The 14,243-nt window shown below is 38.2% G+C and overlaps 2 protein-coding genes across 3 annotated transcripts in view; both read right to left on the bottom strand.

The window, feature by feature from the left end:
• The window catches only part of LOC134819353 (store-operated calcium entry regulator STIMATE-like), a 71,074-nt gene extending 69,512 nt beyond the window's left edge, over positions 1-1,562 (bottom strand). Inside the window, exon 1 of one of the 2 annotated variants that reach the window (XM_063829280.1) lies at positions 1,532-1,562. The gene's annotated coding sequence lies outside the window, so the exon portion shown is untranslated. The remainder of the gene's footprint in view (positions 1-1,531) is intronic. The other variant, XM_063829277.1, reaches the window with a different exon arrangement.
• LOC134819352 (endosome/lysosome-associated apoptosis and autophagy regulator family member 2-like) overlaps positions 1-14,243 on the bottom strand; it is a 39,901-nt gene that overhangs the window by 23,908 nt on the left and 1,750 nt on the right. Inside the window, exons 2-8 of the mRNA XM_063829276.1 lie at positions 14,123-14,238; positions 13,901-13,979; positions 8,719-8,805; positions 8,276-8,384; positions 8,006-8,083; positions 7,753-7,855; positions 1,635-1,770 (exon numbers count right to left, since the gene is read on the bottom strand). Coding sequence (XP_063685346.1) covers positions 1,635-1,770; positions 7,753-7,855; positions 8,006-8,083; positions 8,276-8,384; positions 8,719-8,802 — 510 coding nt within the window. The 5' untranslated portion in view covers positions 8,803-8,805; positions 13,901-13,979; positions 14,123-14,238. The remainder of the gene's footprint in view (positions 1-1,634; positions 1,771-7,752; positions 7,856-8,005; positions 8,084-8,275; positions 8,385-8,718; positions 8,806-13,900; positions 13,980-14,122; positions 14,239-14,243) is intronic.

Below are 14,243 nucleotides of genomic sequence, written 5' to 3'. Positions count from 1 at the left end.
GTCCGAGAGTATATTCCAACCAAGGTCTTTGATCTCCATTATCTTAGCTGTGTTTCCATCACGAAAGAAAGTTTCTTGTACAAAACAGATGTCACAGTCAACTTCTTGAAGATGCTCTAAGACTCCGACTGTTTTGTTCACTAGGGATCTTACATTGAACGTTCCAATCCTTAAACTCTTCCTAGGCGTAGTTTGGTCTCCTTTGTCTTCTGTACGTACCAGTTTTTTGAACTCTCACATCCTGCTGTCCTATTCATGATTCCAATCCGTTCTCTTACATACGAGGGACATAGGTTGTCAGAGGCTTTATGGGTCTTTGCTGAGTTCTTCTCCGAGTGTTTACTACTTTTGGCGCAGTTAGAGCACTTTATCTTTGTGACAATATTTTCACTCTTGCTTCTACAGTCTTTTGACTTGTGGTTTCCTGCACAGAAGAAACATGTTGGGTCTTTATCTTTGGCTTTACAGTACAGGGAGTTAGCCATGTGACCAAATTCCTGGCAATGATAACATTGGATGACATGAATTCGGTCTGTGACATGGTGTTCCCTAAGGTCAATGTGTACATAGTCTCTGTTTTGTCTGATTGACTCACGTACTGCTGCAGTGACACGGATGACAGCCGTTTTCTCTTTATCATCGAAGAAAACCACTTTAACCGCATCGTCTTTTTCAGAAGAGGACTTCAGTACTTCATTCAACAGTTTCTCTAGCAATGTATCCTTGTTTGTGATGTCAGAGGGAATATTTCGAATAGACAGTTTGGGGTCCAATTTCTTCCCTGGTTCGGACTTTGTCGATACCTTGTATTTATCTTGACTTTTAAATACCGTCTCAGCTTTGTTAAGTTGATCCTTGGTACTGAACTTGAAAGTCGCAGTATTTCCGGACACTCTAAAATTCTTCACTGGGTTTATTTTAAGGGAACCTTTCATTTCCTTTTCATCATCAATTGTGATAGGTTCTGCGTCTTCAGAGTCTGTGGTCTTTTTCTCAACTGTGAGTGTGTGTTTTTCTGCAAGCATAGTTTCTTCTTTTGCTTTCTTTTCTTTGGGTAGTGTTGCTACCACTGTATTCAATAAATCTGGTAGTATTGTGGGCAGTACTTCTGCTAGTACCTCTTTGAGCTGTGTCTTTATAATTTCCTTGAAATCTGGTGATTCCTGTTTAATAGGAGTTGTGGCTTGTTTTGTTCCTAAAACTTTTTGTGTTAGTTGGAGAGCATTTTTGGAGAAAGTGTACAAATCCTGATAACAACAAACATCTCCATTTTTTTCATTTGCAGACGTAAGGTCATCAAATATCGCTGATTGAATAGTTACCTTAATCTTATTGTCATTATCATCTTTCTTACCTTTAAACAAAAGTGTATTGCGGTTTATCTTTTCCAATTGTTCCTCCATCTTTTTCATGCCCAACTTCATCTTTTCCATGTCAAAAACCCTGCTAGAAAGATCAAGGACCGAAGGGACAAGTGACAAATTGTCAGTTCTTAAAAAAACTAAACAACTGTTTTGTAATAATTCGATACCTCAAATTATTTGTTATATAGTAGTGTTGAAAGTATAAAAAAAAAAGAAGATGAAAATCTACAATTATTGTACAGAAACTGCTTCATTCTTTCTCAAACTCACATAAAAGTCAACACTGACTCGATCATCAGTATGGAGATAGTGAAGTGAAACTGATCCAGGTTTTACCACTTCGAAAGGAATGTTCACCACATTCCAGCAATAACTTGTCGGTAGCACCACACTTCCATCTTCCACTCTGATAATAAAGCAATAATATTAAAATACAAATATAGATATAAGATATTACATCATATTATATTAGATATTTAAAATATAAATGTAGTATTGAAGTATGATGAAAGAGCTGTCATTCAGACTTCAGTCATTCGTCTTAATTATATATTGGCTAATTCTCGCCTAAAAGTTAGCATCTAAATATATACAGACTTATCCATGTCCTCAGAAAGGTAGCAAATATTCATACAATTTCAATAAAAGTACCATGAGTGGAGATCAAAGAGTCTAATATAATAAATAGTATTGATCGATACCGATCAATACTATTTTGGCCCTGATTAGCAAAAGTGCTGCTTAATTTTACACAAAGCGCCGACCGAATACAATGGTAACCGCAAATGATCGGCGAGTAATTTATTATTATTAGCGAGAGTGGGGAACAATGATTCAGTCGATCACCAGCTAATTGTATAGAAAGTAATTTTACTTGTGATGAATTGACCATAGTATCACTTACCACCGATTTATCGGTGGTTAGTGATACTATATATGGTCAATTCAATAAACAAGCGATTTATCCCCAAGTCTTTAGTTCAAGTCTTCTAATTATGTGTCACTCCTTCGCTCTTCTGAGCAATGACCCAAAGACATTATATAGGACAGGCGGCCGGCGGGTACGTTAAATAGCCTCAGTTCATGCAGATTGCACCTGTTATATCTCTTAGGCTTAGTTCGTAGCCTCGTAGTAAGATATAGCCCGGCTAACACTACCCGATCCGCAGACATACACGATGCCGCCAAGGTGACCCATTATGCCAGTAAGCTTTTTCTAAACCATAAAACATGCAGCAATTTCGGACTGTCTGGTCTTCAATATAATCAGTTAAATTGTGCGTTTAGTAGACTATGTTCTTTAAAAGAATGAAACATTTCCCCACATCGCATCGTTAGTAAATTATGAAACAACTTTCACCGCTGCAATAGAAAGATATCAGATAAACGAGCTTAAGATGAGCACGTGCACGTTATTGAGCACCTGGGCCTACCGACGCGTTGCGCCCATTTGGCATTTCCCACACCTTAACACGCCATCCTAGAGCTGGCTGGATTTCAACCAATAGTATTATTGTAACACAGAAATAATAATCTATCAGTATAATTTTGCTCTAAGTCTGTATTTCCATATGATATTAAGCTCACAAAACAGGATTTTACTTGGCGCAATTTTTGTGTCATATCAGTTTTTCAATTGGTTTGGATTAGTCATCTCCCCATGGTAGCTTTATATAGATTGGGTGCAACTGTCCGGCATACAGTGCAGCACGTGCATGTCATCGTAGTATCTCGCACGTGCATTGTAGTATCTCGTACAGGTGCAGAGTGTCGTCACGAGCAGGTCCCAGGTGGGCAGAAGAACCTATAACCAAGACGTGCAGTAGGTATGATTAATAAACTTAATTAAAACTTAAATAAACACGACACCGGTAACATTGAACTAAATTTTAATGTAGATCGTACAGTCGCTCTGATTGATAACCACATTTACCTGGTTGTGCAATGTGTAAGTTGTTGCTATAATTGTTATCTGCTAGTTAAGTAGTTACTGTCAGAACGAGGAATTCAAAGAGGGGGGCTGGTCACTAGTGTTACGACTGTTCAAACTTTAAAACATTTGCTGAGTTGTTTAGTTTTTTTGTGGATCTATAGTAGCTGTGGTTTCTTGTGTTTAGTAGCTGTATGTATAGTAGCTGTGGATTCTGGTGGGGAGGTGAGGCATATTTTTGACAAAAATGAACCAATCAGCTAGACTTATTAGACTATTGACCAATCAAACCTCTGAATCAACTTCACGTGTTAAAACATCACCTCCCCAATAGAATCCACATTAATATTCTATATGGATCACAATTACTCTTAACCATTCACGCAGTAGTTTTATTCTAAAGATGTTATATTTTGCGGCCAGACTAAAATATATATAATATACTGTTACCTTGCTTTGTAAAAAGCTAAAGACGCAGAGTAATGACCAAAACCATACATCACATCTACATTCTAGACCGCAGCTTCTAGAAAAAACCGTTCAGTACATGCAGATTTCTTTGCATCACGAAGTCCTTAGTTTACGGCTTGTAGTAAAAATATTTTTTGTTATCTCAAATCATTAAAACTCTCAAGTGATAAAACTTAAGGGCTCCAACTCTTAATGAACGTTTAATGAATCTCGTGAAGGATAGGACGTGTTATCGAGGGGTTACTTCTTACTCTCGCTCTTTAGTTAAGTTTTAAACTGGTTGTCAGACAATGATAACCGGGACTATTATTTAAAACCATCGGGCTCCTCTCCTCCACGTCGTCCTGTAGCCCCATGACCCAATGTGGCTGGTACTTGGTAGTTTATTAGTCGCGTGTGGTAAAAATGTCCAATAAATTTACTTCTCGGCCTAAGAAAGGTGTCATTACTCATCTGAGTGATGGAACTATGTTCGGTCTTTAGGTTAAATTTATAACTTAATTATATGGCTATTTTCCGACAGACACGATTATTATCATATTATCCATTTACCCTTATACTCTCATATGACCTCAATACTCATGACAAAACGCACCTGTTTGCTTTTGGAAAACAAGACAAGTGCATAATTTGAGACACAATGCCATTTAGAGATCATCACATTATTACATATACTTGTACAATGCAATATATACAGGATATATGGAGGACGAAATATCGTTTACACACTAACTGACGAACAGTCTGCCTGCATTATGATAATTACAACTCACTGAGAAAAGTCAATTTATCATTACATATTTCAGTGATCATTCCAGAAATGGTCTCATTCCCTCATCTAATGTTCATTTTACAATGTTTTAGTTTTGATATTTGTTACTCTGATAATAATACTCACAACTTTTATGATAATTGTGAAATAACCCGTGCTAGTGGTCGAAGATGCTTATTTATTAAAATCGTCACAATTTACATAAAACCGTTAGTAAATATCTTACTTAACGTAGCTGGCTCAGTCACTTTATTAAGATAATGCTTATTCGCATTAAAGTGTGATAACAGGTGTTACTGTATTCACCTGTCGCGAAGTTGTAAACAAAGCACAAACCTTCAACCATATAATAATTTCGTCAAGCTTTGTAAATATAGGGACACAGAGCTGTCGATTTGAGGTCTTAGACTTTGATACACCCTCACACAGCGTCTAGAGTGTATATTTTGGCGAATTATATGCCCCTGGCCATGGTCACAATTCGAGGCTTGACTGTAATGTTATTACAGGAATTGAAGCAATTGAGATACGTTTAGTTTTGTCTCGCTTTGTTTTGCTCTAATCATGAATCACTGATTGAAGCAAAACATAACTTCGCCAACAAGACGATTGTTTGTTTCGTTGCAATATTTACCATACAGATTTTAAACTTCTCACACCACATTATTGATACTAGTGATAACTGATAATGAACGAGAGTACACCGCCTCCCTCACCTAACGAAACCCTACACTACCTCCACTACAACCTCCCATCCCACAGTACCCCCATCCTGGTCACATGGTCACTTCTCACAGCCCTCATCTCCCTCACTGGCAACACCATCATCCTTATTGGGACTATAAAACACAGCGCCATCAAACTCGACAAGATCTCCCTGGCCCTGATAAAGCACCTGGCTGTGGCTGATCTGTGCAGTGCGGTGCTGGTTGTGCTGCCTTCTACTTGGAGTTTGGTAACCAGGAGAGCCCTTTTTAATGACAGTGTCCTGGCTTGTGCTGTATCCAGCTATATCCAGCTTCTTTTCCAATAATCAGTTCTATAATCGTGTCAGCGATGACTGCCAACAAGTTGCTAGTACTGCTGAAACCCCTGAAGTCGCTGGAAAGAAGCGGGACGACGGGTCATGTGATAAGTTTGTTAGCGTGGGTTTGTGGACTGGTTCCTGCTGTTGAGCATCTGATTGTGGGGGAGAAGACACCTCTCTTCGACACCAGATCTTACAGGTAGGTGTTACACTGATCACTATTGTTTAGAGAGACTGGTAACCCTGACTAGGGATTCGTAAACCGTCAAGTGATAGACCATTTAACGAGTTGTCTGAGAATAACAAAAATTAATGAATTCTGATATGAAAATGTCCCATATCTCCAACATTCAGTTTAACAGAATCTCAACCAGGTGTATATTGTCCTGGCGGGGCTCACGACTGGTGAGTCTGTGGATGTTACTGGACAATCTAACTACAGTCTTATTCGTCCTCCTTCCCTTCCTCGTTGTCATCATCTGCACTCTCTGGTTGTACGTGTTTTTAAGGAAGGTTCGAGTGCTACAGAAACAGAGCATCATGTTAATCCTAAGCGTGGGAATCATGTTCTTGGTATCCTTCGTACCGTATCTATTCTACATTATCCTGGCTAATATTCTAAAACTGACTCCTGCTGAGAAGTATCGTGATCACGTGATAGCCCAGGTTTACGCGGGAGTTCTTTATGTGAACTATCTGAACACTATGTGTAATCCTATCCTGTATTATTTCACCAGCGCCAGTTTTAATAAGTATATCAGGAGATTCTCAGCGTATTGGTGGAGTAGGCTGCGTGGTACTCAGATTGAACCTTTAAGAGATCTTAACTTCAGTAGTACTGCAACTCAGGATACCGCTAAAAGAGACATTACGCAAGGAAACAGAAAATGTAAGTCTACTAGGCCTAGACCCGACGGCTAATATAAGCGGGTTTATATCAGAAGTCAGGAGTACAGTATTTATCCATATTAAAACAGATTTAACCGAATTATTGGGCAATATTCCCTGTTGGTAGAAGAGAATCTCAGAATCTGGTTTTTTTGTATTTGTCGGAGAGACAGCAATAAATACCTTCGATAAACATTTCCTTCTCTTGATTTACCAAATTCTCCTTTTTAGTTATTATACCGGACTGTTCTATCTGATATTCTGATACCACCGTTTAAGAGTTGAATTGATTGCTTGCATGATTTTATATACTTATTATATACTATATAGTGGAACTAATTAGTAATTACCCGTTGGTTCTAAGTTATTCCGAGTTATTGAACTATCAATCACTATCAGTATTCATATTTCGCGAAATTTCCCACGCTAGCACATCAAAATTAATGATTCATTTAAAAGATACATATGTAATTTAATGTGTGTATAACTATAATGCACGATAAATAGGAGTTACTCTGATCCATAAGTAAAATCAATCTAAGACAGCTCCCAGCTTGAAATGAACTGATGCCTCTTGTCGTGTTCCGAATTACAGCTGTATATGACAGAATGACCTGGACCTGAGGATCATGATGCAGTCTTATCTTATCAACACGTCATAATCTCATCATTCTCGGTGGCACAAATGATCAATCTCTTATCACAGTTTGAGTTTTCTACCTTACGGAAAACATTATTCGCGAGAGGGTGTGAAATCGAAAGTCAAAACTCAACATAATTAGAGTCATGATATGTAATTAGGATTTCAGGTCAACGAGACGCCGTACTAATTATTTCGAGAACACTAATTAATTAATATTCATTTTGATGTTCATTCCCAGAGTTGTCTTTGCGGCTGGCTAGTGGCTACATTACATACTGCTAGTAAATTGAGCTGTGATCCAATTCAGATGTATGTACTAAAAATCGTAATTATACACATCTATTCGCACACTTCTGGGACTTCTATATTTCAGAGTTTCAGGTAGACTGGAAAAGTTAACCATGAGAAGATTTGATAATTGCTAGCAGTCAGTAATGTTTGGATGTGAAATATGAGATGGAGTTACGACGTAACAATGCAAAAAGAATTCTCAGCAGTAGAATATAAAGTCTGTTTAAACGGGTCCGCAGGAGTTCTTGTTTCGATTGTTAACGACTGTGAACGTAAGATAAAATAAACTTGGGTCAAGATTTAATATATAATAACTTTATAAACAGAGAGAAGTGTAGAGAGAAAAATTTTGATTTAAGTGTAAACCTGATTTCTGGACAGCTTTTATCGTTCTGATTAATTTTGCTGGTCAAGAAGCTTATATCTGGATAGATTTTGGGATCCAATGTACTAATAATCTTGCTGTCTCCTGAAACGGTGAGAAATAATTGTTTACCTCAAAAGACTTGTCCGTGCCTTTATATCCACACTGTCTATGTCTATTCTATACTTGATATTTTTAACTGGGTCCAATATACACCAACACATTAAAGATGCCCTATTAATTAATCGTTCATACCGGGACTATAAGTTCCAACTCCACATTTTGTACAATTGGAAAAGTTGTCTAGTACCTCTCCACTTGGACAGGTCTGATCTGAAAAAAAAAAGTTAATTTTATGTACAAAATTTGAAACAACACAATACACATAACATCATTTGCATCTGCACTAATCGTAGATAATGGAACATTTTACAACAAATTAAGGTAAACTTCATCACCACTGCACAAATACTTTTAATATAAAACATTCTAGATAATATGAAGAGTTAAAAAGGTGAGCCTCACCACAGCTAGCAACTCTAACAGGAGAAGGAGGTGTGCAGCTGGAGTTCTCAGATACGGTAACTTTCCACCTCTCCGTACCCTCCTCATTACACTCCGTGTACACTGTCCTCTGGGGATGTTAACATTGTGTATTTGCCGGAGAAATAACCTATCAGGCCCTCAATTATACATTATGGAGATTAACAAGATGACGTTAGTTCAAAAGTTTTGTTCACAGGTAGGACACACAGATGATATTTAAAAAGGCCAATAGTTGAAATCACTGCCAGACACAGTCAAAGATAAGATATACTAATCTGTAAACTAATTACAACACTACAAATCTATTACATTTATTAAGAATTATGTAATGTAACGTGATGGAATCCACTACATGATGAAGAATTCGCTGTAACTTTGTTTGAAAAGCATTAATACAGTGAAGTCGAGAGAATCAAACTTACATAGCTATCTGAACAATTATCTTCAGCAGATGATATGGTCAAGATAAGAAGGCAGATCGTAATGAACGTTACATCTTGATACATGCCCTGTGAAACAAAGTTTAAACCTGTATGATATCTGTACGCTATACTTTCTCAATGAAACGAATTTATGTTATAGCAAACAAAAGGCCTAAATATACCTACTTGACAGTTGACAGTATAAAATAATATCATTTGCAGTACAATACAAATTTTGAATTTTCGGAGATAAATTCAAACAAATTAGAACCCTATCTTAATACCATACAAAGAGTGAAACCTTAGACTGTAATCCGAGCGGTACAACGAACAACCAAAACCAAGATTCATATCATCGAACTGCAAATGGCGCGAATTCCTTTGGGTGAAGAAATTCTCTTAGGGAATTAAACGTAAGACTGGTAACGCAAGGCAAACCTCTTCGAAGAAATTGCTTTTACTTTAATGGCCGTGGCCTAAACATGCAACAACCAAAGTCCAAATAAGGGCGACTTCAATCATGAACCGATGCAAGAATTGGAAAACATTTCTTTTAAGGGGGGGGGGGGGGTTCACCCTGATTATTTTGTGAAACTTGTTTTCGAGATAGCAGTTGACCAACAAACTAGGACCGGTGACCGAACTTTTGAGGGGGTCCTTGACCCCAACCGCCAAACGGTGCCCGCGGGGCAGCCACGCCCATATTTTGTCCGGCCAAATTCCAAAATTTGGCGGGCATTTTTCAGAATTTGGCCGCCAAATTTTTTTAAAGGCCTAACTCAAAATTCTGTCCCAAAACTTAAGGTCGAAATGCGATTCTACGTTGATTCTGAAAATTTCATGTAAAAATATTGAAACCCTATTGAGTTCTATTGTTTTGAGCGAAGTCAGTTTTGCAAATATCGCGAACTGAGATGTGGGCAATTTTGATCATTTTTTGCGATTATTTGAACACAAAATCCACAGTTAGGTAGATATTGAGCTGATATTCATAGAGAATGTGTAGTATAGGCTTACCTTCCATATAAAGTTGGTTTCATTCAAAAATATTGATATTTGATAAATTTATGGGCCAAAATCGATCAAAATTGGTGCGTATGCCCAAATATGGTCATATGGTTTTTGGCTCATAACTCAGCCAATTTTTGTCCAATCTTGATGAAAATTCATATACGGGTTCAAGGGACCACTAGCTACAAGTAGAGCACCTAAAATCTGGGCTTTGGGTATGTTCAGGGTATTTGGCTAAATTGGGCCTAATTTGGACAAAATATGGGCGTGGCTGCCCCGCGGGCACCGTTTGGCGGTTGGGGTCCGGGACCCCCTCAAAAGTTCGGTCACCGGTCTTAGTTTGTTGGTCAACTGCTATCTCGAAAACAAGTTTCACAAAAAAATCAGGGTGAACCCCCCCCCCCCCCCCCCCTTAAGTTGCGTACGGAGATGTCTGAAATTGAAACGTTACCTGCGGCTGGCTGGAAGAAAGAGAATAATATGGTGTTCATAGTTCATTAACCTGATTCAAAAATGCCTATTGTCTACGTTGGAATGATTAAAATATTTGCGGGGGATTGAAAAAGTGTGCCTGTATCGGAATCATGTCTTCAATTTCGATCACTTGAGTGTGACCACGAATATCTAATCCGCAGGTTCTCGTCTCAACTCTCAAGAACTGGATCTAAATGCATCTTATCAAATGAAATGCCAAATGGTAAGACAATTTCCAGTCATGAGTCATCTGCAGTGATATTTTCCTAAATAACGATGTCTAAGGATTGAGGAATGCGGCTAATTTCTAACACGAGGTTAATGAATCGATAAATTGCAACAGTGGTGTCTGGTTGAAAAATTTGGACCAAACGCTTTATTATTTTGTTATAAAATGCTATACCCACATAATATATGCGTGCATTATCGCATCATTATAGCGCGCGGAACATTTATGTCATGGTCGATACAATAATTATTCGTTTAATTACAATTCTGCTACCGCGCGCTACGTTAAAAGTTTGGGCCATTTCGCCGACACAGTTTTTTTTTTTTGGAAAACGAAATTAGATATATACAGAATAGTATTACAGGTTATATATAATGAATATCATCATTGTCAAAAATAAAAACCAGTCCATGGGACCGAAAAAATTAATTAACTTTCGATTCGAAAGAGTTAAATTCTAAATCATCCATGTTAGATAATTCTACAGTTCTATTTGAGGTTTTTCTAGATCCTCTTATACATAATAAAATCATTTTTCTAATTAAAAAAGATAACTTACACCGATAATAATTAATAATATCGTTGTAATTCTGTTTTTGTTTATATGCAAGTTTATTGCATAGTAGTTTCTCGAACGTCTTAGCCTGCGGTCCCATGCCACCCGTCACTGAGTAGATTAATGGAGCAAATGATCCGTGCTCTACATTTAAAATCCTTTCGTTGTAACATCTGGATTTCTGTTTCTCGGCATTCTCCATGACTTTCTTTGTCGAATGTTGAAGGTAGGAATTAGAATTAGGATTAATTACCTTAACATCGAAAAAAGCCACTTGGCCTGCCCTATAGAAACCACGAGCTTTTATATCCGGTCTCGCCTGGTCACCCGTAAGTGTCGAAGACCTCGTGAACTGCTCTCCTTCTAGTTCTTGAAGCTGAGGTTCAACTTCCACGTCCGAGCAAACCGTCTTCAACAAGCCTCCTAAAAAATCCCTAATTTCGTTGTGTCTGATAATGATGTAGCCACCAAGATGGCAATTTAGAGAATGGTTCACATCAAACGTTTTTCCACATGGACAGTGTGAAGGTAAACGATCCAGATCTAAGTTGTATCGCAATCTGATAGAATCCCTAAATTCAGATTTATTTAGAACGAAACCATGTTTTCTTAGTGGTAGACATGAGAGCCAATTTGAGCTCCCTGGTTCGCTAATCTGCTCCAAAATCCTTGCAGTCTTCTTGTCAACCTTTTTAAGTATCTCCTCTTGTTGTTCTTTATATTCCAAAACACGCTGTTTTAACATATCTTGAAGCTCATCTCTCGATTCCGTGTCAGTTGTAGCAAGAGATTTTCCTTTCATGGAATTTACCAGTCCCCGGGTTACCAAAAGCGATGCAGCATGTTCTCTTTTCGCTAGATACTCCAACTGTGGCATTCCCATACCTCCGTTCTTTAATGGTAATGACATAAGCTCTCGGTGTATAGGAGATACTGGACAACCAAATATAGTTGGAATAAGCTCATGAGTGATTATTTTGTCAAGAGGGCCCATATAAGAGCTGATATCTAGTGTCCTCATAAAATATGTAAATTTGTGGCGGACACCGTGCGTAAAACAAGCGTAGGCTGCCTGAGGCTGTGATTTGGCAAACTGTACTAATTTTTTTAGCATATCACTCCACTCACATACAAGGTTGTTAATGTAGGTATCCTTGAATTCAGGCGTCCCCAGCACAGCTCCTAAATGCCTTTGACCATCTATTCTGATATCTATATTGCAATCGGAAAATATTTCCTGAGCTGTATGTAAATGTTCAGGATTTTTTAGGATTAAGCAAGATTTCTCCTGGTTCACGAAGTAGCCATACTTAAGTCCTTCTTCAATGATATCTTTCCACCATCCTAAAAGTGCGTGAAGAGTACCCACTCCTGTGGCGTCATCTGCTAACCATACTTGTGCCACTTTTTCGTGATCTTCTAATTTCCGTAGTACTGGTAGAGTTGCAATGGCAAAAAGCGACATTGCCAGGTTATCGCCCTGGGTTGTACCCTCCCGACTCGGGATTTCAGCTCCCCCAACAAATAGCCGGCATGGTTTCCGGTACATGTTGATTGCAATCATGCTCAACTCCGGGCATAGTACTCTCACGTTGTGTAAGAGAGCTTGTCTGTTAACAGAATTAAAAGCGTTACTGGCGTCAACTAAAATCACTGCTTCTGCAGATTCTGTTTCGAATTGCTCCCGCATGTAATGTACTGCCGCTTCCGATCCACTTTTTAGTCCTGTACAAACCTGCAGTGGTCCAGCAGCAACTTGGATCGCTGTTTTCAATTCCCAACTCAAACATTTTCCCACTATTCGTCTAAAAGTTTCCCCTATTCCTATTGGCCTCACCCCTGGGCACTTGTTAAGCGGGATGAGTCTACTGTTAACGTAGGAGTCCAACAGATCAGGATTATACGGTTTTGACGCGATCAACCTTGCAAACTTAGCAATCTCATCTCTCAGTTTCTTTCCCTCTTCTTTAAAATTCTTATGCGTCAAAATGAATCTAAAAAAATCAGCATCAGTTTGTGATGGTCCAGCAGAACCGTTAGTAAATTTTGCCGCCCTAAATACCATTGTCTCGTCTATATTATAAAACAACGATTCTTCTATTTCCTCGATCGGTCCAAAAAGTAAACTATTCTCCACTATAGGCATTGGTTCTGGATGCTTCTTCAATAGCTGGTCCATAGTCTCTGTAGACATTTCTAGTATTCCTTTGTTATCGTTATCACACAACATGCGCACCGCAGAGCTGACTTTCCCTTCAAACATGAGGTTGGCAAATTTTCTCGCACAATCCTTTTCTTGCTTCCGAGAGCTCCTCGCTAGTTGTCGTTGTATAGTTCTTGCTTCCCTCATAAGTGCAGAAATATTCCCCTGCCTCCATAATTCTAACCGTTTTTTCAACAGGACTTTATGTTCAGCTTTTTTACTTTTTGCGGATGGCTTTTGCAGAAGCAGAGCAGGAAGGACAATAAATGTTTTGATTGATGAACACTGATAAACTGATCCTATATTAAAATGTTCAAGCCACGTAGATAATTCCTTTACAAATTGCCTCCCTATCTTACATGTTGGGGGCTCAAAAATATTCTTTTTCCAGTGTACAATTTCCTCATAGCAACTGTCAATTTGTTCTTTAAACTCCGTACATTCTGCTGGTATGTCATCATGCTCACTTTTTATTGGAGATGGTAAATACGGAGTCCGTTGATGTATTCGAATCGCTGTGTCTGAAACCTGGCACGATTCCAGCATTTCATCCAAAGGAGAGTACTGTCCAATGAATGAAACTATGAAAAAAAGCAACTCAAACACACGTAACAATATTGATTTGCCGACACAGTCAATTTTGTCTGTAAGCTCATTGCTCCTTCATAAATATAAAATGTTCAAGTATTGAGGCAGTTAAAACACTAACCTTAATTAGTGGTACTCAACTCATAACTCCGAACAGAGTGCTACCGTATATTTCCACTTCTTTGACACACCGTACCTTTCTGAAATAGATTTTAGTCGAATGTTAGCAATCATCGTAAAAGCATGTGAGCACTCTCTAAAAAGATTTCGCTAGTTGAAACTTTATTTTCCCGATTCTTGTGAAAAGTTTGATTATTTCAACATGATCTAGCATTGAAATTACCTCTATAATATCACCCCATCAGAGACAAGATTTCTGAAAATCTGTCTGAAGAAATAATGTAGCTCTGAAATTCAAAATCGTTCAAGCTTGAAATTGAATATTACACTGCATTGCTCCTGTG

This window comes from Bolinopsis microptera, chromosome 8 (genome assembly GCF_026151205.1).
Source record: "Bolinopsis microptera isolate Bmic1 chromosome 8, MBARI_Bmic_1.0, whole genome shotgun sequence".
Lineage (NCBI taxonomy): Eukaryota > Metazoa > Ctenophora > Tentaculata > Lobata > Bolinopsidae > Bolinopsis > Bolinopsis microptera.
The sequence above is the reverse complement of the archived record's forward strand: the minus strand, read 5'-3'. Positions and strand labels throughout refer to the sequence as shown.